At 41.1% G+C, this 20,817-nt stretch overlaps 1 protein-coding gene across 8 annotated transcripts in view; it reads left to right on the top strand.

Annotated features, from left to right (window-relative positions):
* The window catches only part of EPB41L4B (erythrocyte membrane protein band 4.1 like 4B), a 162,422-nt gene that overhangs the window by 136,291 nt on the left and 5,314 nt on the right, over positions 1 to 20,817 (top strand). For 4 of the 8 annotated variants that reach the window (XR_014942885.1, XM_015854292.3, XM_085538075.1 and 1 more), the window contains 2 exons: positions 16,975 to 17,043; positions 19,497 to 19,660. Coding sequence is in view for 5 of the 8 variants with exons in the window: in XM_015854292.3 (XP_015709778.1) it covers positions 16,975 to 17,043; positions 19,497 to 19,660 (233 nt within the window). In the remaining 3 variants the exon portion in view is untranslated. Of the gene's footprint in view, positions 1 to 15,288; positions 15,864 to 16,974; positions 17,044 to 19,496; positions 19,661 to 20,817 lie in introns of those variants that run through there. The other 4 variants (XR_014942886.1, XR_014942884.1, XM_015854293.3 and 1 more) reach the window with 2 other exon arrangements.

Genomic DNA, 20,817 nt, shown 5'->3' with positions numbered 1-20,817 from the left:
GGACACTTAAAATCAACCTTTTTTGGGGAGTTGTTTTTTTTTGGTCATTGATGTGTGCTGCCAAACTTCCTACATGTACCAAAGGGCTGTTGTTAATTTGAAGCAGTTTCAGACATACTTCCTACTCTCTGTAACACTGCTGGCATAGAGTGATTAATAGTCACTGACTCAGGTGTACAGTCTTTGTTGTTCAGTGTCTGATCATTGATGCTTCTTGATGGCCTTGGGTTTTATCCATGATTTGCTGCTGTTGCCCATAAAGTGGAAGCTTTAAAACGTGCTGAGGATCAGAGCTAAAGTGGAGCTCACAAAATCAAATTAACTTATAAAAATGGAAGGATTAGTGAATAGATTGGATTAATGGTATTCAGCCAGCGTACCACGCAGGGATCAGAGCAGCCAAATTTGTCTACTCTGTCAGCCTGGAGGAATTACTGTGATATGCATGAGAACCAACTGAGCTCTAGTGGTCACTTAGTCATCAATACTTGGACTGCCAATAACAGCAGGGCAACAGCAAGGCAGAAAATCATTTTGTAGGAGAAATAGTGTATACTTAGTAATGCAGATTGCCTAGAAGTGAAAAGTATCCTTCTGTGCTCTGCATGCCCCAAAGCATGAGCTTCATGTATATCTTTTTCATTATTCAAGTAAATCCTATAGTTAACTGATTACAACACACCGCATGCTGTCCTTAAAAACATTACAGCACGAGCAGGACAACATTTCTATCTTTCTGTACCACTTCATTGAGACTTCAAACACTGCCTGGCTTATATGCTATCAGGATGCAATGCCTCCTGCATTCTGTATGTAAAAAATGAACTGGATTTTTTTCTTTTTCTTTAATAGAGCATTGTACATGAAGAATTGTAGTATCAGATTATGAGCATCCTTACTGAAGCTTATTAAAACTAGTCACTTTCGTAGGCTCTTTCTGCCATCAAGATACATCTCTCTCTCTCTCTTATGTTTCTGGCTTTCATGGAATTGGAAATCAAAGCTTAAGCTGACAGCTATTCTGTTCCAGCTTACAGCAAGCATGATCTGTGACACGGGTATGAATGCAGAGCTTTCTTGTTTGATTATAGAAAGCTCAGTCCCAAGCTCCCGAATGAGTGTAGCAGCTGCTCCATCATGCTGTCAAATACCTTTCCAACCAAAACAGAAAGGCTGTATGTTCCAACGTCAGTTTAATCCTATGGAATAGAACAAAATAAGTAAGAATGTACAGTTTTATATATAAAATGGAACTATATGTAACCTCTAGTTAAGTTTTATAATGTGAGGTGCATGGGCTAGGACTAAACATGATCACATCTCAGAAGATATTGGAGAGCATTTATTTACAGCTGGCTGCCTCCTTCCAAGCTTTACATGTTATTTCATGCTGGATCCATTGGAGAAATTTCTAGAGCTTCACCTGCCATCTATTGGCGGAGGAAAGTAAATAGTAAAGCATTTGCTTTTTCAAAACATGAGATACAACATTTAAGAGGCATAAATTATGAGCATGATACTTTCAAAATGAGAAATACACGGCCTTCAATGTAAAACTAGATATTTTATTTAAGGCAGATTGGAAACAAATATTTCAGTACTACTGTAAGTGCTTGAAGTGATCACAGTGAGTCTGAAACAATGCAGAATTTGATGCATTAGCACCTATGATTTTGGAAATAAAATTAAGGCATCCAAGTCAAAAGGCAGTCATCCGTTGGCGAGACTGTGAGGAGTATCAGTAACGTGATAGAGGCATCAAGACTTCCTTGTAAATTCTCAACAGATAGTTGCAGTGAGTAAATGGCAGTGAGTAGCGGAGGAGAGGTAAATAATCTCACTCCATGCCCCATTAAAAGTAGTTATTTTGATAAAGGAATGCTGATTACAGTTTTAGTTGCCAAATTTTTGTGCAAGGTTGCTATAAGCCAAATGACAAGGGAGTGCTAAATTGTTTCAGTTTATCTTGCCTTCATTTTAAGCTTTTTTCACTTTGGTTTTCAGTGAGAGACAGGTAAACAGATCAAATTTTAATAGCTCCATAACCAGTCCTTGTGGCACTGATTTCCAAATGAAAGTATAACGTAGTTCAAGACTAATATTTGATAAGAGCATTAGATAGCACAAATCTACTCTGCTTGGCTGCAAATACAGATCCAATATCTCTGCGTGCACAAGAGATCTCTAAAACCTCTTAGAGACAAGTTTATAAATGCTTTACTTATTGTGAACTACACAGTGAAGGTAAACTAGGTCTTCCCAAAATAGTTGGGCTGTGTGGTATATTTCAGGATTAGCAGCTTTTTACTTATACATCTTCATTAAATATACATGCACATATATTTCTTATTAAAAGATGATCTGGAAGCCATAAATATGACCTGCATTCAAAAGAAGTTAAAAAACGCTTTTTGTTCTGAGCCAGCCTCTGAATTACAGTATTTGCATTTTCAAATTGGATAGCTTACATGCAAAGGTTAATTATTAGCAAAACAATTTGCTCAAAGGAGAGGCCTGTCTGTTGCATGTACACCTACATATACAAATAGGAACACAAAGTAAGTGACAAGTTAAATGTACTTTTATTCCCAGTTTCAAGTTCGTGCCCTTTAAGTTCGTATTAAACTAAGAAACAGCAAAGAGCAGCAATTGCTAAAGCAAACAACCTTTATACAAAAGGCTTGTAGCAGTAGGCAATAAATCTAGTTCCATAGGAACCCAGGGAATGATTTAGATTGAAATATTGATATTGCAGAGGATCTTTTTTTTCCGCTGGAGAAAAGGGCATTGCATGTTCAACTAGCTAAGATTGAAAGGGGCACGTAGTAGTGCTCAGGCAATTTGGGTATGAGACATTTGAAAGGGGGTTGCAGAGGGGAGGTGCTCAGTGCTGCATACAGTGCCGGGCTGCTGGGAGCACAGCATCCAATTCAAGCAAATTACCTGAGCATCTTCTGGGTTACATAAAGCGTGTTAATAACTAGAGAGGAGACTTGGCGCTTTTAAAAACAGCCGTGGCACTCAAGCAGCCAAAATAATGAGTGAGCCTTTCATACCCCACAATAGCTGCTTCTGATAATGTACACACACAGAGCACTATAAACGCTGATATGTAGCTCTGCACGTAGCTTGAGCATGTGGTTTTACCAGTGTATGCTACCCTTATAAGCAGTGTATTGAATTATTAGCGTGAAATGTACCTGGGTGTCTGGGAACGCAGTCAGACTGTGAGGCTGCCTGCTGCATCTTATTTTGACATTCTCTGAAAAATATAAAATGCTTTGGCTGCTACTCAGCTGTTTGGGGATTTGTTCCCATTTGCCCATTATAGAGGGACACACAGAGTTAGTCAAGGAGCAAAAGGAGAAAATGTTCAAAGATGAACTGTGATAGTTTAGATTTACCTTTTATCTTGCCTTTGATTTAAGGGATTTAAATTCATAGGCTCAATGAATGTTTATTTTCCCTTTATCTGCATGCCATATAGAACAACTTGATGTGCTCTGTAAATGCGTGACAGATGATTTAACACTTCCCCTATTTCTTAAACTAATCGAAAGTGATTTCTGCAAAAAAAGGAAAATATCCAGAAGGTAAAATCCACTGCTGACTATGCACCAGTGGACACTGTGATAAATTGGATGGGATGTGTACATGAGCAAGAAAAGATACCAAGAAGAGGGGAAGGTGTTAAGTGGAAAAAAAATAAATGCAGGTGTGTGATGCTGCAATGTGCCTACTCTGTAATTCACTGCTTTTAAATACTGAATGACTCATTGGCTGGCTTTTAATAAAACTTGTGATGACGATAAAGATGCAATGTCAGAAGGTAGTTTGGATCAAGAGGGCACAAGCTTTTTTCCTGGAGAGGTGATAAAACCTGCCACATACAGTTATTTTTAGTCATTTCCGTACATCTTAAGGTGCCTTTCTAAGTGTCCTCAAGCATTCAGTGTGCCTTCCCCATATCAGCAGACATCATTAAATGAACAAAAGCTTGCCCGTAAATCTGGTTTCTGCCATATCACACAAGGAGAGCTGGTCCTGGAGCTTAGAAATTGGGCTGGCCTCCATAACAGGCCTGGCACATGGTCAAGCTCATTTGAGAAGCCGGTTACACCAGAGGGCATCTACATCAGAAGACTGGTGGCTCTTCTACCACCCATGGGCCCACAGAGGAGCGTTGTCAGGAGAATGCTCAGTGACACCCTGTTGCCCTATAACTGAAGTCTGTGAGGCTGTTGCCCTGTGACATGTTGTTTGCTGTGCTCATTCAGTTTAATAACAGCTTATGAAAAGCCACCTACGAAACTGAAGGAGTGAGGTAGTGTCACAGCTGCACACATAGTTCTTTCTGTAGGTGGCTGCTGAGGGGTTTTATGTCTCCTGCCTCCTTTGTGTGGCTGTGACAGGAGCTGGATCGGCTCATTGATCCCACTGAACACTAACCCCCAATACAAAGTGATTCATCTTAGGTCAAATTCTCCATGAAACCACAGAGTTTCTCCTGAGGACCAAGGGAGTGATAAAGTACATTTGTAAGCAGTGTACCTTCTGGAGCAGTACTTCAAATGGGACTGCTGTGGCAGATGAAATAATTTTGCAATGAGGTCTGATGAAATTATGAGGACTCTAGGATACAGACATCTGCAGTAGGTGACTGGAGACCAACAGACAGAAACAGTACTGGAGAGGTTGCTCCCAGACAATGCATAGCACATGAACCTGCTGGACACCATAGGTGGGGCAGTGAAAGACTGTGCTTCTATTTAAGTATAATTGCTGTAATGAACATTTTTAGTCCAAAGCTTTCCTAAATATCTTTAGCCACCATTTTGGCTTCCTTAACCTCAAGTTAAGTGGAGTTGGACCAGTAATGTTTTTTTCCAATGTCAACCAACCTGCAATTCTATGCAAACCTGAGGATTATAAAGGTTATTGTAGCTTAACAAAAAAATAAAATAAAAATGCTACCTACAGCCTCTTTCTCCTGCCTATCAAAAACATGACAATTCCAAAACAGCAGCTTTCTTTTTTTTTGCTTGAAATGAGCATCAGTGAGGGGATGAGGTAAATACAAAGCAAATAGATTTTAGATTGGCTAACATATAGAGGGCAAATCTTGATCGAATCTTGTAGAACCTGCATAATCTTGCAAATAATGTTGTTGGTTTATTTTATTTTAAATTATTGCTTTATTTTTCAAGCGAACACGTTTCATATCCTTAGCAGCAGTAAGCAGCTGTAACATCTTCCTAAGAAGAATAAAAGCAAACAATAGACATGCTGGGCTTTTCAGAGGTAGAGCAATAACTTTTGGATGTACTGACTGAGTCTCCTTTTCCTTTACAGTAATCCATGAAGCAGAAAAAAGTTCCACCTCTGTTTTAAAGCCTACTTGAAAGTAGATATATCTTTGTGCACTTACTCTCAGTGACACAAATACAGATACGTTGCTTCAGTCTTTTGATAAAGACATATTAATCACTTTTTCTTTGGCCTGAGAAGTACTTCATTCTTTTTTGTCTCAGCAACTGTGAAATTTGTAATCTCTCTTCTTTGGTAAGAGTAGGGACAATTGCATTTAGACTCCAGTGAGTAACTATTGTGTATTTGTTTCCTTTCCAATGCACTAATGAAGTGGTATACGTGTAATTCTAATTCACATTTTTCCAGTGTGATAGCAAGTATGATGCTAACTGCTTGGCTGTTCTGTGGAATTTCAATTGAAAGCCTTCAAGCGGCAACTGAAAATGCAAACATCTGCTTTGCGAGCTGGTTTTTGACTATCTAGAGGGCGTCTCAACTAGTAAAGATAGCAAAAAGAAGAAGTAAACTTTCTTCTTATTTACCACTCAGCTGAATAATCAGAATTGGTAGGAAGTTGTTTCTCCTTCTATTTTGAGTTAAAGTAAAATGTAGTTTTCTACATTTTCTTTTCAAAGAAACAGCCTGATTCAAATCTCAGAGAATAGTGAGAAGGTAGAGAAATTACAGGCCAGTTTTGAATGCTTTCATTCCAGCAGTTTTTAACTGTTTCGGTTTCAGGTCTTGTTTGTTAACCAGTTTCAATGAACTTAGGTTTCCAAACAAGAAGTCATTTGTAAATTAGATACTGATACCTCCTCTTACAATATAAAAGAAATATAATTTAATTTAATCAAATCAGCCTGATTCTTTCTTGTAACACATTCAATTTGAATGAAAAGGCATTTACTCATCAGAATTCCTACATGGATCCATGCAACAGCAGTCTCATCTGATGAACCATTAGCAGTACCCATGTGATCAACAACTTTCTGTCATCTATTGTACTGATTTGTCCTCTGCTTTCCACTGTTATTCACAACAGTGAAAAAGCTCCTGCTGAGACATATTGTCTATTTAAATGTGCTATAGTCTATCTACTAGTAAAAAGGGAAGGGAAGGGAAGGGAAGGGAAGGGAAGGGAAGGGAAGGGAAGGGAAGGGAAGGGAAGGGAAGGGAAGGGAAGGGAAGGGAAGGGAAGGGAAGGGAAGGGAAGGGAAGGGAAGGGAAGGGAAGGGAAGGGAAGGGAAGGGAAGGGAAGGGAAGGGAAGGGAAGGGAAGGGAAGGGAAGGGAAGGGAAGGGAAGGGAAGGGAAGGGAAGGGAAGGGAAGGGAAGGGAAGGGAAGGGAAGGGAAGGGAAAGGAAGGGAAGGGAAGGGAAGGGAAGGGAAGGGAAGGGAAGGGAAGGGAAGGGAAGGGAAGGGAAGGGAAGGGAAGGGAAGGGAAGGGAAGGGAAGGGAAGGGAAGGGAAGGGAAGGGAAGGGAAGGGAAGGGAAGGGAAGGGAAGGGAAAAGGAGGTCTGGTCATTGGCTTGTGAGATTTTCATCAGGAAGTGCTTTGCCTTTGTACAGGGCCTACTACAACAGTCTTATAACTCAGAGGAATAGCAATAACAGAAATACATGGTCAGATAAAGTGATAAATTTCAGCTTTCATAAATCTCAGTTTTTTTTCTGGTAATTGCACAGTTTCTGTGCCTCAACCCAAATACCATAAATCATAATGGAAAATTATTAATTAATCATAGAAGAAAGAAGAGTTGGTTAATTACAGACTGTCAACTGTTGCGATAAGTGGATTGAAAACCACTCAACACACAAGAAAGTGTTATCTTCAGTTCTGTCATGGTTCATCTTTACTTGTATCACTCTCTGAAAAACAAAGTGCTAAATTGTTTTGGGCTAAGGAAAAAAAATTGAATGGAGGTAGATGTCCTCTACAACATAGCAGCTTAAGCCTGCTGACAAGAAAGCAGTTCTAGCGTGCTGATTAGAGTTATTGCCTGGAAATTGGACAGAGAACCATTGCTATGGAAAAGCCATATCTATAGCTGTTGTATGGCTTGACATTCATCTCACATTCAGCAACACAAGACCAAAACCTCCCTCTTGGAGGAGCAGCTCATGATGTCAGGAAGGTGAACCTCCACAAAACACATTTAACAAGTTAGTCATTTGCTGTTTCTTTGCCAGAAAAATAAATGGCTAGAGTCTTGCAAGCTCTCTGATGCACTGAAACATCCCCTGGTCACTTTTAGCACTGTGCCAGGTATTACCAAGATTGCATAAAAGAAAGGAGCTGCCTGTGCTATCTGGCATGCATACCAAGGCATGAGCATGTGTCCTGCAGTGAACCTTGTTGGCAGTGCTGGAAATGGGAAATTGTGTGCCAAGTACAGTGGGCTTCTGACCACCTAAATTTGTGCACTCATCTCATGCTGCATTCAAATCAAGCAAACTGTCAGAATCAATAATCGTGAAGCTCAGGAACACACATCCAGACAGAGCCTGTGTGTTTGCATCAGTGACTGAGCTGCCCAGACTTCAGACAAAGCTCAGTCTCTCCAAAATGTCTGTGATTTCCCTCACCAATAGCATGGACGCTTTGGCAGCGCAAATAAAGGCTTTCTTTCACATCTGCAGTGTGGCTGAAGTGGGCACACTCCCACACCAAGAACAGCCAGTTCCTGAGCTCGTGGATGTAACACTCCTAAAGCAGCAGGCAAAGAACTAATGCATAAATAAATACTAACGCCCGCCTGTCCATGAAAGTAGAGTGTATCAGCTTTTAGACTTTAGACAGCTATCCCAGTGCTCCTACAGAGAAAGAGTGGTCACTATAGTGAGACATTAGTATTAGACACCTAATTACTCCCCAGTTATGCAGTTAACAGGGCCAGTTTCTGCTCCTCTTACAATTTACAAAGGCTTCAAGGATTTTTCTGAATTGAATGAGTTAACCGTAATGTCCAAGGGACCATAACATCAGCAGAGGTTGCCAGACAACAGTGTGTTTTGGCCTCCATCACATGGTGCTGAGAGAGGCTCTGGGAGGCAGTAGAGCTGGAAATGTGTCTGGCAGGAAATCAACAGCGCCCAGTCTGGCTCACCTGTAAGCTCCCACTGGGATGGGCAGGAAGCCCCTGACTGGGAATCAGGATCTGCTGTGATGTTTTCTCACAGTGTGTTTCTTCCCCTGAATTAGTGCCACAAGCAATGCTCCGGGGGCAGCACTGTTGTTAGTTAGCCTCTCTCTCATTTCCTTCTTCCTTTACTGTCCAGAGCAGCATTATAATCTTCAGTTGCCTTCAAAGAGATATCTTTAATGAAGGATTCTCTGGATCCTCAGCCCAGTAAACAAATTATGGGAAAGCAGAGCTCTGCTCAAATTGGTGAAGTATCCTTCTGGCATTCAAAGTGCTGTCATTTCTGGACCAAACAGAAGAACTCTACTTTTCCTCTTGATACATGGGAGAAATTTCTGCTGTAATTAAGAGTGTGCTAATAGCCCTAATCGATTGGGATTATCCCTTGGCTAGGACTAATCTCATTAGCTATGGGAGATGCCTGAGAACAGTGGCTCTTAAGGTAGCATCCCAATCTGTTTTTGAAAAGATGGAAATAAATACGCTGAGAAAAGGAATAACACATTTACTTTGATGCCAGATTGCTGTAATGACAAATACAGAGGGCTGTAATGTGTTTTGTGTCACTGAATTCACAAAGTATTATGATGTATTTGATTTCAGAAATATATATGTTTAGTGAGTTTGAATGCTTGCCCCAAGATTTTACTTTCAGACAAGGCAGAACCGTTCCTTTATTTCAACACTCTGTGGCTGGCAATATGGATGATTCCATAGCCATGACCATGAGGTTATGAATAAATAGGTTTTTATATGTAGCAAATATCACAAATATATATATATATATATATATATATATATATATATATATATATATATATATGAGATATGGAATTGCACAGTCTTAAATCAAACAAGGCATTGTAGCTTGTAGAATTCTAACTCCTAATCAAGTTGATCTCAAAGTTAGGATCAAACAGTTTTGTATCCACAACATTTAAAGAAGCAGTGCTTTGTTCCTAGGATTCATTTTGGAAAGGGTGACATTCTACTATGGCAATGTCTTGTTATCATGTGGAGGCCCAATTCAGGGCAGACTGTTACAGTTGTGAGACTGACAACAGCAACACACTGCAGCAGTCAGCATCTCTGTGTATCTGGGTAGATCCCAATTCATGAGGGGGGCAACGTTTCCAGGCATGTGCACAGGTCAAGGCTGCAGTAGTCACTGGTGTAGGTCACGCACTGAGGTTGAAAAGAAGCTCAAGTGTCCTTCTGGATAGATGTATACTAAAAAGTGGTCCAGCTTGTCATTTTATCACTTGTTCTGTAGCTCCACTGATGTTAACCTACCTACGCTATTCTTTTCCTTTAGAATAATGAATTGTACAAACTCTTGGGGATTTTTTGCAGAGCTTAATAGACCATAAAAGTAGGACAGAAAATTAATGCAAAATATTCCTCACTGTACTGACATTCAAGGAGACCACGGTTGGCTGAGATTCTGGACACTTAAAGACTTTCAGCTAGATTTTGCTGTTAAACAAGTAGAGATTGATTATAATTGAAAGATAAACTATTTGTGTTGGGCAAGAGTCAGGCAGTGCACTGTTTGCATCAAACTGTCACAGCTTTTCAGCTGATGAATATGATGCCAGTGCTTCTGAAAATGTGCATTCATGTTATGTGGTTAATAGACAGCCTTTGTTGATACGTACCTGGGTTTGAAATCTCCATTGAAATGATTGAAATGTCACTGGATGATGAGCTGTCGATGCCTATTCCTAGAAATAATCAGGTGAGGCTAATGGTGTGTTTCCACCTGATATATAAAATGCATATATAGTAGTCTGTCTGCTGGCAGTCAAACTGGGAAGTATATGGCTTACTTGGGGCAATCTAATCACAGTACTCATTTCCTCCTCTTCGTGTTATCCATCTTTAGTGACTTTCTTCTATGACAAAAGCCTTTATCTGTAGAAGATGCCACTTGATTTTGTTGGCTGCACTTGCAAACTAGGCATCTGGACCACCATTGATTTCATTGGTAAAGATCAGGGGGCAAAAAAGATATCTTTGCATTAGCTGTCCTAGCAATGCAACTTACTTTGCAGCAAAGCTGAAGAAAAGCCACTTCCAGTGAATGTACCTACTGCTTTTTGATTGCTTCATTTCTGTGTTTTAAACAAAGACCAAACAAATGCTGGAATCTTTAAACTGCATTTTAGCCAGTACATCAAGACTGTGACATCACTTTGCTTCACCATGTTTTCCTGAGCAGAGGCTGACTAGGCTGACAGCCCATGACGAGGTTATGTTCTGCTTAAGCTTGTTTACCTTCACAGCATCAGTAAAAGGAATCCTGAGGACTGTGACAGTGTGGGCACCGTCATGCTTTCATCACATCTGAATTGTCCTTACTCTGTATTCTTTTCAAGAATTAAATGTCTTCTCCAACACAGTCTCAAGGCAAAGCTACACTGTAAAGCTGATTCAGGATTTTATCTTTATTACAATGTTTTCAGTAGAGCTGCTTGTAAATAGTATATGGCTTATACTGTAACCATAAACTACTATGTGTTAAGATCTGCAAAATGCTATGGCTTCAGCAAAGCCAAGCTCCAGCAGAGGCTGAGCCACATACATCACTTCCATGAACTCTCTTAAGCATCCATTTGGGAGCCAGAGATCACTGGAGCACAGCCAAGGAGCCACTTCCTGGCAGCACCAGGAAGGAAGGGTTGAGTAAAGTGACTCTAAGAAGGAGGAAAGTATCTGATGGAAAGTATTAGTCCTGTTGTACAAGTTAAGGTGAGACATCAAGAACATAGCATCTGCTGCCAGCCATATTCCAGGATGGGTGAATTCAGCCCAGGACAAGGCTCAGAAAAGGGCTGGTGTGCACCAGTGTGCAGAACAGAATGTTCATCATACAAAGAGCACCCAAGAGAGCTTGGCTTAGAGAGGGCACCAGGGATTGAACACAGTTCTTGAGGTAGTACATTCTCAGTTTACCAATAGGACATTTCTGGGACGCGTGAGGAGGGAGCTTGGTACTACAGTTGTGCATTCGTGTGGAAAACCAGGCCAAACAGTTGGAAGAGTCAAACAGCTGCATTCAGTTTGGCTGTTTTTTAGATGCCAGTGGTTGTTGTCTGAAGCAAATCCTCAAACTCCAGTCCTGTCAGTTATTTGCAAGATGAGCAAGGGAGACCCAAAGACCAGATGGAGCTGGGAGTGAGACGTCACAGTGTTATCTGCTCAGAAGGAACAGCAGTAGGCAGTGATTACAAACACATGGTGTTTCCCTGGCTGAGCACAGAAATCCATCCTCTTCAGAAACTTCATATTTGGTGCCTTAGGGTGTTTTCAATGTCACATTTCTGCACAACTGCCCCTCTTCAGTGTATGTGAATTGAATCTGTCTGCTGACACAGACACCTGGATATCAGTTCAACAAGCAGAAGAAATCCTACCTTCCTTGTAAAGGAGGTGTTCTGGGATGCAGTACTTGTGGGACTCACACCAAGTTTGGCTTATCAGAGCACTTAGTTCACACAGCCTTTTCCAAGACTGATTGTGCAATGGTATTGCTGATTAAGATCTCTGTTCCGTGACAAGCTTACTGGACTGCACTCATTTGGTCTGATTTTTGCTCTGTGCACTCAGGCATCGATTAATGTCTACCTATCATACTATTTCTATTGCCACATAAAGTGAGTGAACTGGGGTTGGTACCACTTGAGCAACCACTGGAACCAGGAACTACTTCCACTCAAAATACTTTGTTTGGCTATAAGGGTATCACATGGTTAAAGACACCAAAAACTTTTGTTTTCATATTTTCCACCTCATTATTCATTTTTGCCACTGAGCCAAGATATGGCAGTAGACAGGAGCTATACTGAATGGCTATAAGGTCCAGAATTGTATCACTTTTTAGAAAGCAGGTATACTTGTGCTTAAAGTATGTCACTCTTCAGGACTGGGAAATGCTAATGCAATGTACTCCTGTAGTTTCAAGTGCTGACTTTCTTTAGTTTGAAAAGTAGAAACAAAACTCTGTGCTGGATGGATGTGACAGTGTTTATCTTATAGCATGTATTTTTAAATAAAGCACGGCATAATATTCCTCTGGCTGTATGCATGCACTGAGAGCGGTATTTATGACACCCTTTCAGGTGTCAGCAGCTCTGCTTCTGCTCTGAGGCACAGGAAGCTGTTGAAGTGTTTGGCCAACAGTTTGCGTTGTGTTTGGCCAGTGTACAAAGCGACAGTGCAAATGCCTTGATGGCACACAGCCTCTCCAGTGTGTTGTAAGGCCTCTGGTCAAGGTACATGGGATAGGCATAAAGCCAAGGGGAGTGAAGAACAGTGGTTGCATGTCAACAGCACAACGCGGTATCAGCCCCTGGTAGAAAGTGTGTGTTGTGGCAGGGCGGTGGGTATCCTGGGTACTCTAAATGTAGGAGGACCTACCCAAATTAAGCACACCATTCCCTAAAGCGTGGAAAGAATTCTTCTTTTTTGTAGCAGAAAAGACATTTTTAATATTCCCCTCTGATAGAAATACCAAAAATAGCTAATTTGATACCAATTAACACATTCCATCTACTGAGTCACTTTCCACCAGTCTCCTGCTGTTTTCATTTCAGGTGGGAATTCTCTCTTTGTCTCTCTGCACTTCTGTTTGCTTTTATGAGAACATACATTCATTTTCTTTTCCTTCTAACTCATTTAAAAGGTGTTTCAGGAAAGTACAAGTGTTTTTACTGAGATTTTAAACTCAGTCCAGAGGAACGTTTCGCACAAATGCACAGAGAAGGAGAATGTTCTTATCATGTTGTCCCCTTTCTTCCTCCAGCCTCCTTCATTCTAATTTGCAGTACAAATTTCAAGGAAAAATAATACTGTTGATTCTTTCTAGTTGTGATAGATATCTCCACAATACGTCAGCTCAATGGACAGCTAATAGTGTAACAAGAATCTTTGATTACTAGAAGCAAATTATCCATATATAATTTTCACATAGTTTTTCCTTTTCCTCCCTTCCTCCCTCCCTCCCTCCCTCCCTCCCTCCCTCCCTCCCTCCCTCCCTCCCTCCCTCCCTCCCTTCCTTCCTTCCTTCCTTCCTTCCTTCCTTCCTTCCTTCCTTCCTTCCTTCCTTCCTTCCTTCCTTCCTTCCTTCCTTCCTTCCTTCCTTCCTTCCTTCCTTCCTTCCTTCCTTCCTTCCTTCCTTCCTTCCTTCCTTCCTTCCTTCCTTCCTTCCTTCCTTCCTTCCTTCCTTCCTTCCTTCCTTCCTTCCTTCCTTCCTTCCTTCCTTCCTTCCTTCCTTCCTTCCTTCCTTCCTTCCTTCCTTCCTTCTCTCTCTCTCTCTCTCTCTTTCTCTCTTTCTCTCTTTCTCTCTTTCTCTCTTTCTCTCTTTCTCTCTCTTTCCTTCTCTCTTTTTTTCTTTCTCTCTCTCTCTCTCTCTTTTTTTTTTTTTTAAAAAAGAGACAAGAGTTCTTTTAAGCTTAGTAAATTCTCAACCTGCCAAGCTAAACATTCTAGACAAGGAGCTACTTGTCCAAAGCAGTTCTGGTATGGTGGTACACCCTGAGCATTCAAGCAAGAGGCACCTGGGGCTCTGAAATGAGCCTTCAGCATGTACAGGGCTGCTGGGGCATGTAGAACCTTCCTTCCCTTTCTGTGCCATGCCCCTGTGACATGACAGGTACTTCCAAGGCCTTATTTAAAGGTTGTTTTGTGTTTGTGACTTTGTAAGACTGTTTTCCCTCTAGTGGGGAAAGCAGGTGTGGTTAAGATCTCGTTTCACACTTAAAAGTCTATCTGTGCTGTCAGTAAGAACAGAGCTCTGTCCTCTTGTTGCTCATGATATTTCTGCAGCCCCTGTGATACCAGGTGGTCCTTCCTTCTCCCTTGTCCCTTTTCATTTGCAATCCCAGGTGAAGCCTGGAAGCTCCTGAAGGTCTCCAGGAATGGAATAATGGCAGATGTGCTGTAGATGGTGGAGGTGGCTCTGCTCCCCTTTCCTTCTCAGTCCCCAGGTGGTGACATTTGGTCAGGAAGCTGTTCTGCTTTCTGAGCTACTTAGAATTTTGGTGCTACACAATAAATTCATCCCCAAGGCAGGGAAAACCCCAGGATCCCATTGGCCTTCTTGGCCTGAAGGACTCATTGCTGGGTCATGGCCAACCTATTATCCACCAGAAAACCCAGGTCCTCATCCACAGAGCTCCTTTCAGCAGGTCAGTCCCCAGGTGCAAGCGCTCTTGAATACAGTGAATTTTTCTGCACTTGGGTGGATTAGGATGTGATATCCATGTCCTTCAAAAGAACCAGACTATGAATAGATAAGGGCCTCTCGCAGCACTAGTGCTCTTATCAAATCTCAGGGCAGACGAACTAACAAACTGCTCAAACTGTGCCATCTGAGCAGCAGAAGGAAACAAGATGAAAAAAGAAAAACTAAATCCTAAAGGCTGAGCAGGATGGCTTCTTTTTCTCACTCTTAAATTGAACACAGTTATGCTTTATTTTTTCCCCTCTGTCCCTTAATTTCTGCTTTCAGCTTCATTAAAATGCCGGAAATTGGTGGGTTTGGAACCTACAGAGCCTTTCATTTGTCAGGATTGTCTTATTACTGAGATTAAATAAGGACAACTCCTCTAGAGAGGAATTCCTGCTGATAACTAAGCCAGATTATCTGTTGTTTTGTGGGTTTTTTTTGCTGGCCGCTGCCTATGGCACAGTTCACAGCTCTGATTTTACAAGGCGCTCCGCACTGCTGTGTGCCCCAGCATCCTGCCAGGGCTGGCTGTCCCCATATACTTCTGCTCCCAAACCTCAGTGGGCTGCTGAAAATTGTTCTGTGTCATTTTTCTTTTCTATATTCAGTAACTGCTCTTCATTTCCCTAATGAGCCCAACCTGCAAAATGAGAAAGATGTTGACTGTAGCACATCAGACTCAACCTGCCTGTCTATCTATGAGCAAACAACTTTCCATCCCTGGATAAAGGATAAAAGACTGCATCTATAGTGGAACATGCCTGTGCCTTGTCCTGTACTGTTTGTACCTGCAAGGAACTGTTGTGTCAATGCCAAGAGTAGGTTTAACCTGCAATATGCACTTTACTAAGACAAGATTATACATCTATTTTAAAAAGTGTGAGATTTTCTTGAATGTATTTGCACAGGAAATTGCAATTTAAAACATTTTTCCTTTGCACAGTCGTTTGTTTACTTGCACCTCTGTGACTGATTTATAGCCACCTGTGTGCTGTTAAAAAGGTATGTATTTTTGCCATCTATAATCCTTGTGCGTATGAAGCCTGACAATTAAGGCCAGGACTAATTCTGTGTATTTGCAGAAGCAGCCCTACAGATGGCTCTTAATTTCCCTTGGCATCCTGATAAGCCAAATATGTTTCTGTTATTTTATTTGCAAAATAAACACTATGCATTTACTTAATTATATTTGATGTCGTAATTTCAGGTTTTGCTTTGGCTTGCAAGGTCTTAGGGCCTTCAGGCTAGCTGTCGTGATTATCCAACAGCAGTTCTATAGCTGGAGGTAGTGAATTATGCTTGAAAACATGCACACCAAATGCACAGCATTTTCTATAATAAAGTGAAAAACACACCTGTAAACTGAAAAATGTGTTTTTTTTTCCAAAGTGGAAAGCATGAAGTGCCATTCAAAGCATTTGATATTTTGTCTTCCCATTGAATGAATGAGTAATGTCTGCATTCCAGAGGGGAAAACCATGAGAAACACCACATGCAGTGGAGCAGGGTGGAAGTTGTTGCCACTTTGAATATTTCCTTAATTTCCATTAACATTTGAAGTAGTCTTAAGGGCAGAAGCAACTTCCAGCAGGCCATGGGGCAAGTGACAGTATGCTCGGGGCTGAGCCCTGGCCATTCTTAGCCCTCTCTGCCCAGAGACCCAGGGACGTGCCCATCTCTGACTGTGACCCAAAGTCCTGTGATAAAAAACCCCAAAGCTCATCCCAGATTCGCAGCCCATCACTGTACACAGGCAGACAGCCAGGTCCCAGCAGATGCCTGAAGCAAACCACTGTCCACAGGGCTTGTTTTACAGAGAGTTGTCTCTTGATCCCGTCTCAGTGATTGTCTGTCTTGGGCAGCAACTGTGTAACTGAAAATTTGGAGGTGCAAACTATCTAAATAAGCATAATTAAAGTTCTTCAGATGAAGCTTCTACAGTGGGAAAAAATAAAAGGGTTCCTGCACTTTATATTGCATGTTTTACAATGCGGTAAGGAAGCAGGTAATGGTCTGGTGATTGTTTACAGGATTGGAAGGTACTTCGTGTGCACAACAAATTTAATTGTGTCTCTCAGGTTTTCATATTTATACTTTGACTGTTCCACATCAGGTTTCTATATGCATTTCTGGAGGGGTCTTTTCTGGTCTGGTCCAAGCGCTGCTGAACCGCTCTGATTTGTTGGATATGTCACTGTAGTTGCGATGCTTTGCTGCTTTTCTTTTTATTTTCTTTTTTTCTTTTCCATTTTTATGCTCTGAAAGTAACATCTTTTTCTTTATCTTTTTTAAAGATAAAGACATTCCCTGCTGATACATCTAATCCTTTTTTCGATCCTTTTACAACAGTACCACAGTTTTCTGTAAGTAGAATGCGCAACTGAAAAGCTGTGTATTTAACACAATTCCAAGGAATAATTTAACAGTATTAGAAACATATGCATTGAGCAGTCCACAAAAACAAAAAAAAAAGATAAATTCCAAGCAGACTTCAGTGTGCAAATCTGTTAAATATTCCCATGATGCAAATGATGAACGTGCCTGCATTCAGATGTTGATGCATACTAGACAGAGGACTAAGGGTCAAATGATGGAGCTCACTGAGCTGCTCAGCTCAGGGCTGCTGAGGGCTCATGCAAAGCTCAACAGCATCTTTCCAAGGGAGCAGGGATGGCTTAGTCCTCTCTCTAGTGACTGCATGGCCTGCTGCCTGCAACTGCCTGCTGTGCCATCACAAAAAGAAGCCGGATTTTCACTGAATTTGCATCTGAATTTTAAGGAAGAATTACAGTTAGCATGTTGATGACTACAGTGGTATCCTTGTTTAAACTCCTGTGTTTACTCAATAACCCAAATCAAATATTAGACTTAATTCTTAATAAACTTTCAGAGATGTTGGGATTTAGAGCTTTCAGTAAAGTAAACTGCACGTGAGTATGAGCAATTATTAGACAACTCAGAAAGTAGTCCAATCCAAGCCCTGCTTTAAGGGCAGAACATTATTATGTGACAAAATAATCTACTCAGACAATTCAGAGAATTTTAAAAGATTTTTGGGGACTTGATATAGTGGACTATGGGATGTGGAACTCTGATTATAACCCTTCCCATCCTTTCCAGTTTGAGAAGTGGTTCTGGTTTGTAAGAAACGTTCCCTGCCTCTAATTATAAACCACAGGAATTGGCTTCTGTTTTGTCAAATTACATTGACAGAATCAAGCATTTCAGAATTCAACCACAACTTTTACTGGTAGCAGCAGTCTGTATCCTGCACAGAATCAGTCACGGGGCCATGTGCAGTGACTGGCTACACTTAAAGATTTAAAGAAAGAGGCTTTTCTTTCATGATAAACCTGATCATGGGACTGGATCTAAATGCTGTTTTTCCCCAGCAAAGCATGTGGAAGGCAGAGATAGTCCTGCAGGTGGATCTCATTCCAAGTATCCTCCAGACATAGTCCCTGACAGCTACCAGCATTTACGACTCCTGTTCCTTGTTTTGTTTTCCTTTTCCCTGCTTCCCCTTCACTTTTTCTTATTTATTCATTTATTTTGCTTGGAACAGAACATTGAAATGTTATTGAGGGCATGGCTTCTAATTTTGTGGTGTGTATGCAAAGATGTTGAGGGAAAAACAGAGATTTTGGTTTCCTATAGTCTTTAAAAAGAAGGTTCATGGCAGGAACCCCTCTGAAGCTCAGAGGAGAAACAGCAGGCTTAATGGCCGTGCTGTCAGTGGGTGGAAGTCACATAGACTTAAGTTAATGGAACTGTATTTGTTTAGACCAGCAAAGTATTTTTTTCAAACATACATATATATGTAAATGCATACATATATAAAAAAAGATGCATTGGATATATACAGTAAAACCATTATCTTAAGCAAACACACTTTAGGACTCAGGACAAATCTTTAGCGAGTGTGATTCGCCATAGCACTGCTGGTTTCAGTAGGGGTGGGAGAACTTACATCAGCTTCACAGGTGGTGCTGCTCATGTTTATTCCTTAGACTATGGAGCACCAAATCAATGTCACTGTAGCATGTAAGGCTGAGCTCTAAAAGCTAAATGGGAGAGGAGTCAGAAGAGGCTGTTTTAGCCAGTATTTACACATAAGATTGACCAGGATCGAAGAAGGTTCCATGTTCAGTTGGTTCTATGCTTTCCATTTTCTTAATTTCATGGAATTAATGTAATTCCTGTTGCTTCAGAGCTTCTCTTGGAGCACATCAGATGCTTTTAGTTGAAACATGCTAAAAATGACAGAAAGCAAATGAACCTAACACAGCCATGCTTTCCTTGGCCCAAATAATTGTCCCATTGGTTGAATTAGTTTGGTTTTTTTTAGCATTAATGCCATGTGGCTTGCAGATTTTGAGGAAAAAATAATTAAGAAAGAAAATTCGCTATTCGCATAGCTGGATAAATATCATATGCTCCCTTATGATGGTGACTTTGCTTCCTCCCTGCTACAAAGACTGAACAGAAGTTGCCATGATAGAAATCCAGCATTAGTGCATTCCAAGGGTCCCAATGTACTGGCAACCTGCAGTTGCTCCATGACCTTCCCATGACCTACACCGTAGTGCTACCCATTGTAGTTTGGTACGAGAAAGAATCCCTGCCAAAAGGTTGTGAGAGCTAACAGCAGAGTTGGCCACTCCTTGAACACACAGCTTGCATTGCAAGCTGCAGCCTCTACTCTTTATTAGCTGCTGGTATTGAGGGTTTGGCAATGAACAGATGGAAATGAGCAAGAGCAGTAGAAGCTAATCTACACTTTTTTTCTTTCCGTGTCTGTGTACATCTTTTGTAGGCAGAGTTCACAGACAGCAAATTGCAGTGCTGTGTGGTACAGTCGTCTCCCAAGCTTTCACCGGTACCGAAATCTCCTGTCCTGAGAGCCCTGGCAGAACCTGTGCCGACTCCAACGGTGCAGACAATATACACGTCACATAAACCGATATCGCTGGCGGACAGGTACTGTGCACATCTTTCACACTCTGTACTTAAGGGAATTGGCCAGTTATCTCTTTTTCTGTCTTAATTGCAGTGGGGAAAATTCACCTTCTTTCCAGAGTGCCTTTTTACCCTCAGTACCAAAAGATTTTCAGATGCTTCTTGATACTCAGAACAGGTGGGTTTTGTAAGGAAGTGACTAGACTTCACATCTGCTCTGAGGCAAGAGAAACAAAAAACAAAACAAAAACACAAAAACTTAATTAACTGCTGCAGCCAGCAGTGTACCATTTATATAGTCAATGACCTGGAGAGAAAAGGTTGTGCAGATTTTCCTCAGGCAAGTCATTTTCCCCAAACCACGGTTTTCCTTTAATAATTGCTATTCCAATTTGTTTTTTGAAATTAAATGTCTATGGGGGGAAGCTGAAATTAAGAAATATCTGCCCTTCTAAATGAAAAACAGACACTGGTATTCTTGTTTTCTTTCTTTGTCCTATTGGTTGTTGTTTTTGTTTTTGTGGGTGTTTTTTTCTGTAATGTCAGCCTACAGTGATGTTTCTTGTAGTTTTTCAGAAAAACAAGCCATTCCATCTTTCCACTGCAATCAGTTTCTATTCCTCCATCCTACCAGTTTTCCTCATTGGCTTCTTATTTCAGAGTTTAATCAAAGCTAAATTTCCCAGGCTGATGATTTACTGAATACAAATGTAGGAGTGGACATACTCGGTACTTCTGGAACACAAAAGGTCCAAAGCTTATGTCAAATAGAAAAACATTTCCTTTGGCATTATGATACATTAGATGTTTCACTTTTGGATTTCTAGTCAGTTCCAGCTTTCACTTGTTAAATATTTTTGCACAAGTGTAATTGTGAAGCTGCAGAGCTAAACTAAAAAAGGGGAGATATTTAGGTTAGACATTAGGAGGAAATCCTTTACTCAGAGGGCAGTGAGGCACTGGCACAGTTTGCCCAGAGAAGCTGTGGTGCCCCATCCCTGGAGGTGCTCAAGGCCAGGTTGGCTGAGGCCCTGGGCAGCCTGATCTGGTGAAGTGCAGCCCTGCCCATGGAACTGGGTGATCTTAAGGTACTTTCCAACCTAAGACATTCCATGATTGTATGACTGTGATTCTTGATTCTATGAAGTCAGCTTCCATAGGATGTCCCCAGATCAAAT

Source organism: Coturnix japonica, chromosome 2 (assembly GCF_054131305.1).
Source record: "Coturnix japonica strain WE chromosome 2, WE-NBRP24, whole genome shotgun sequence".
Taxonomy (NCBI): Eukaryota; Metazoa; Chordata; class Aves; order Galliformes; family Phasianidae; genus Coturnix; species Coturnix japonica.
Note: the sequence above shows the minus strand (reverse complement) of the source record. Positions and strands in the feature narration are given on the sequence as shown.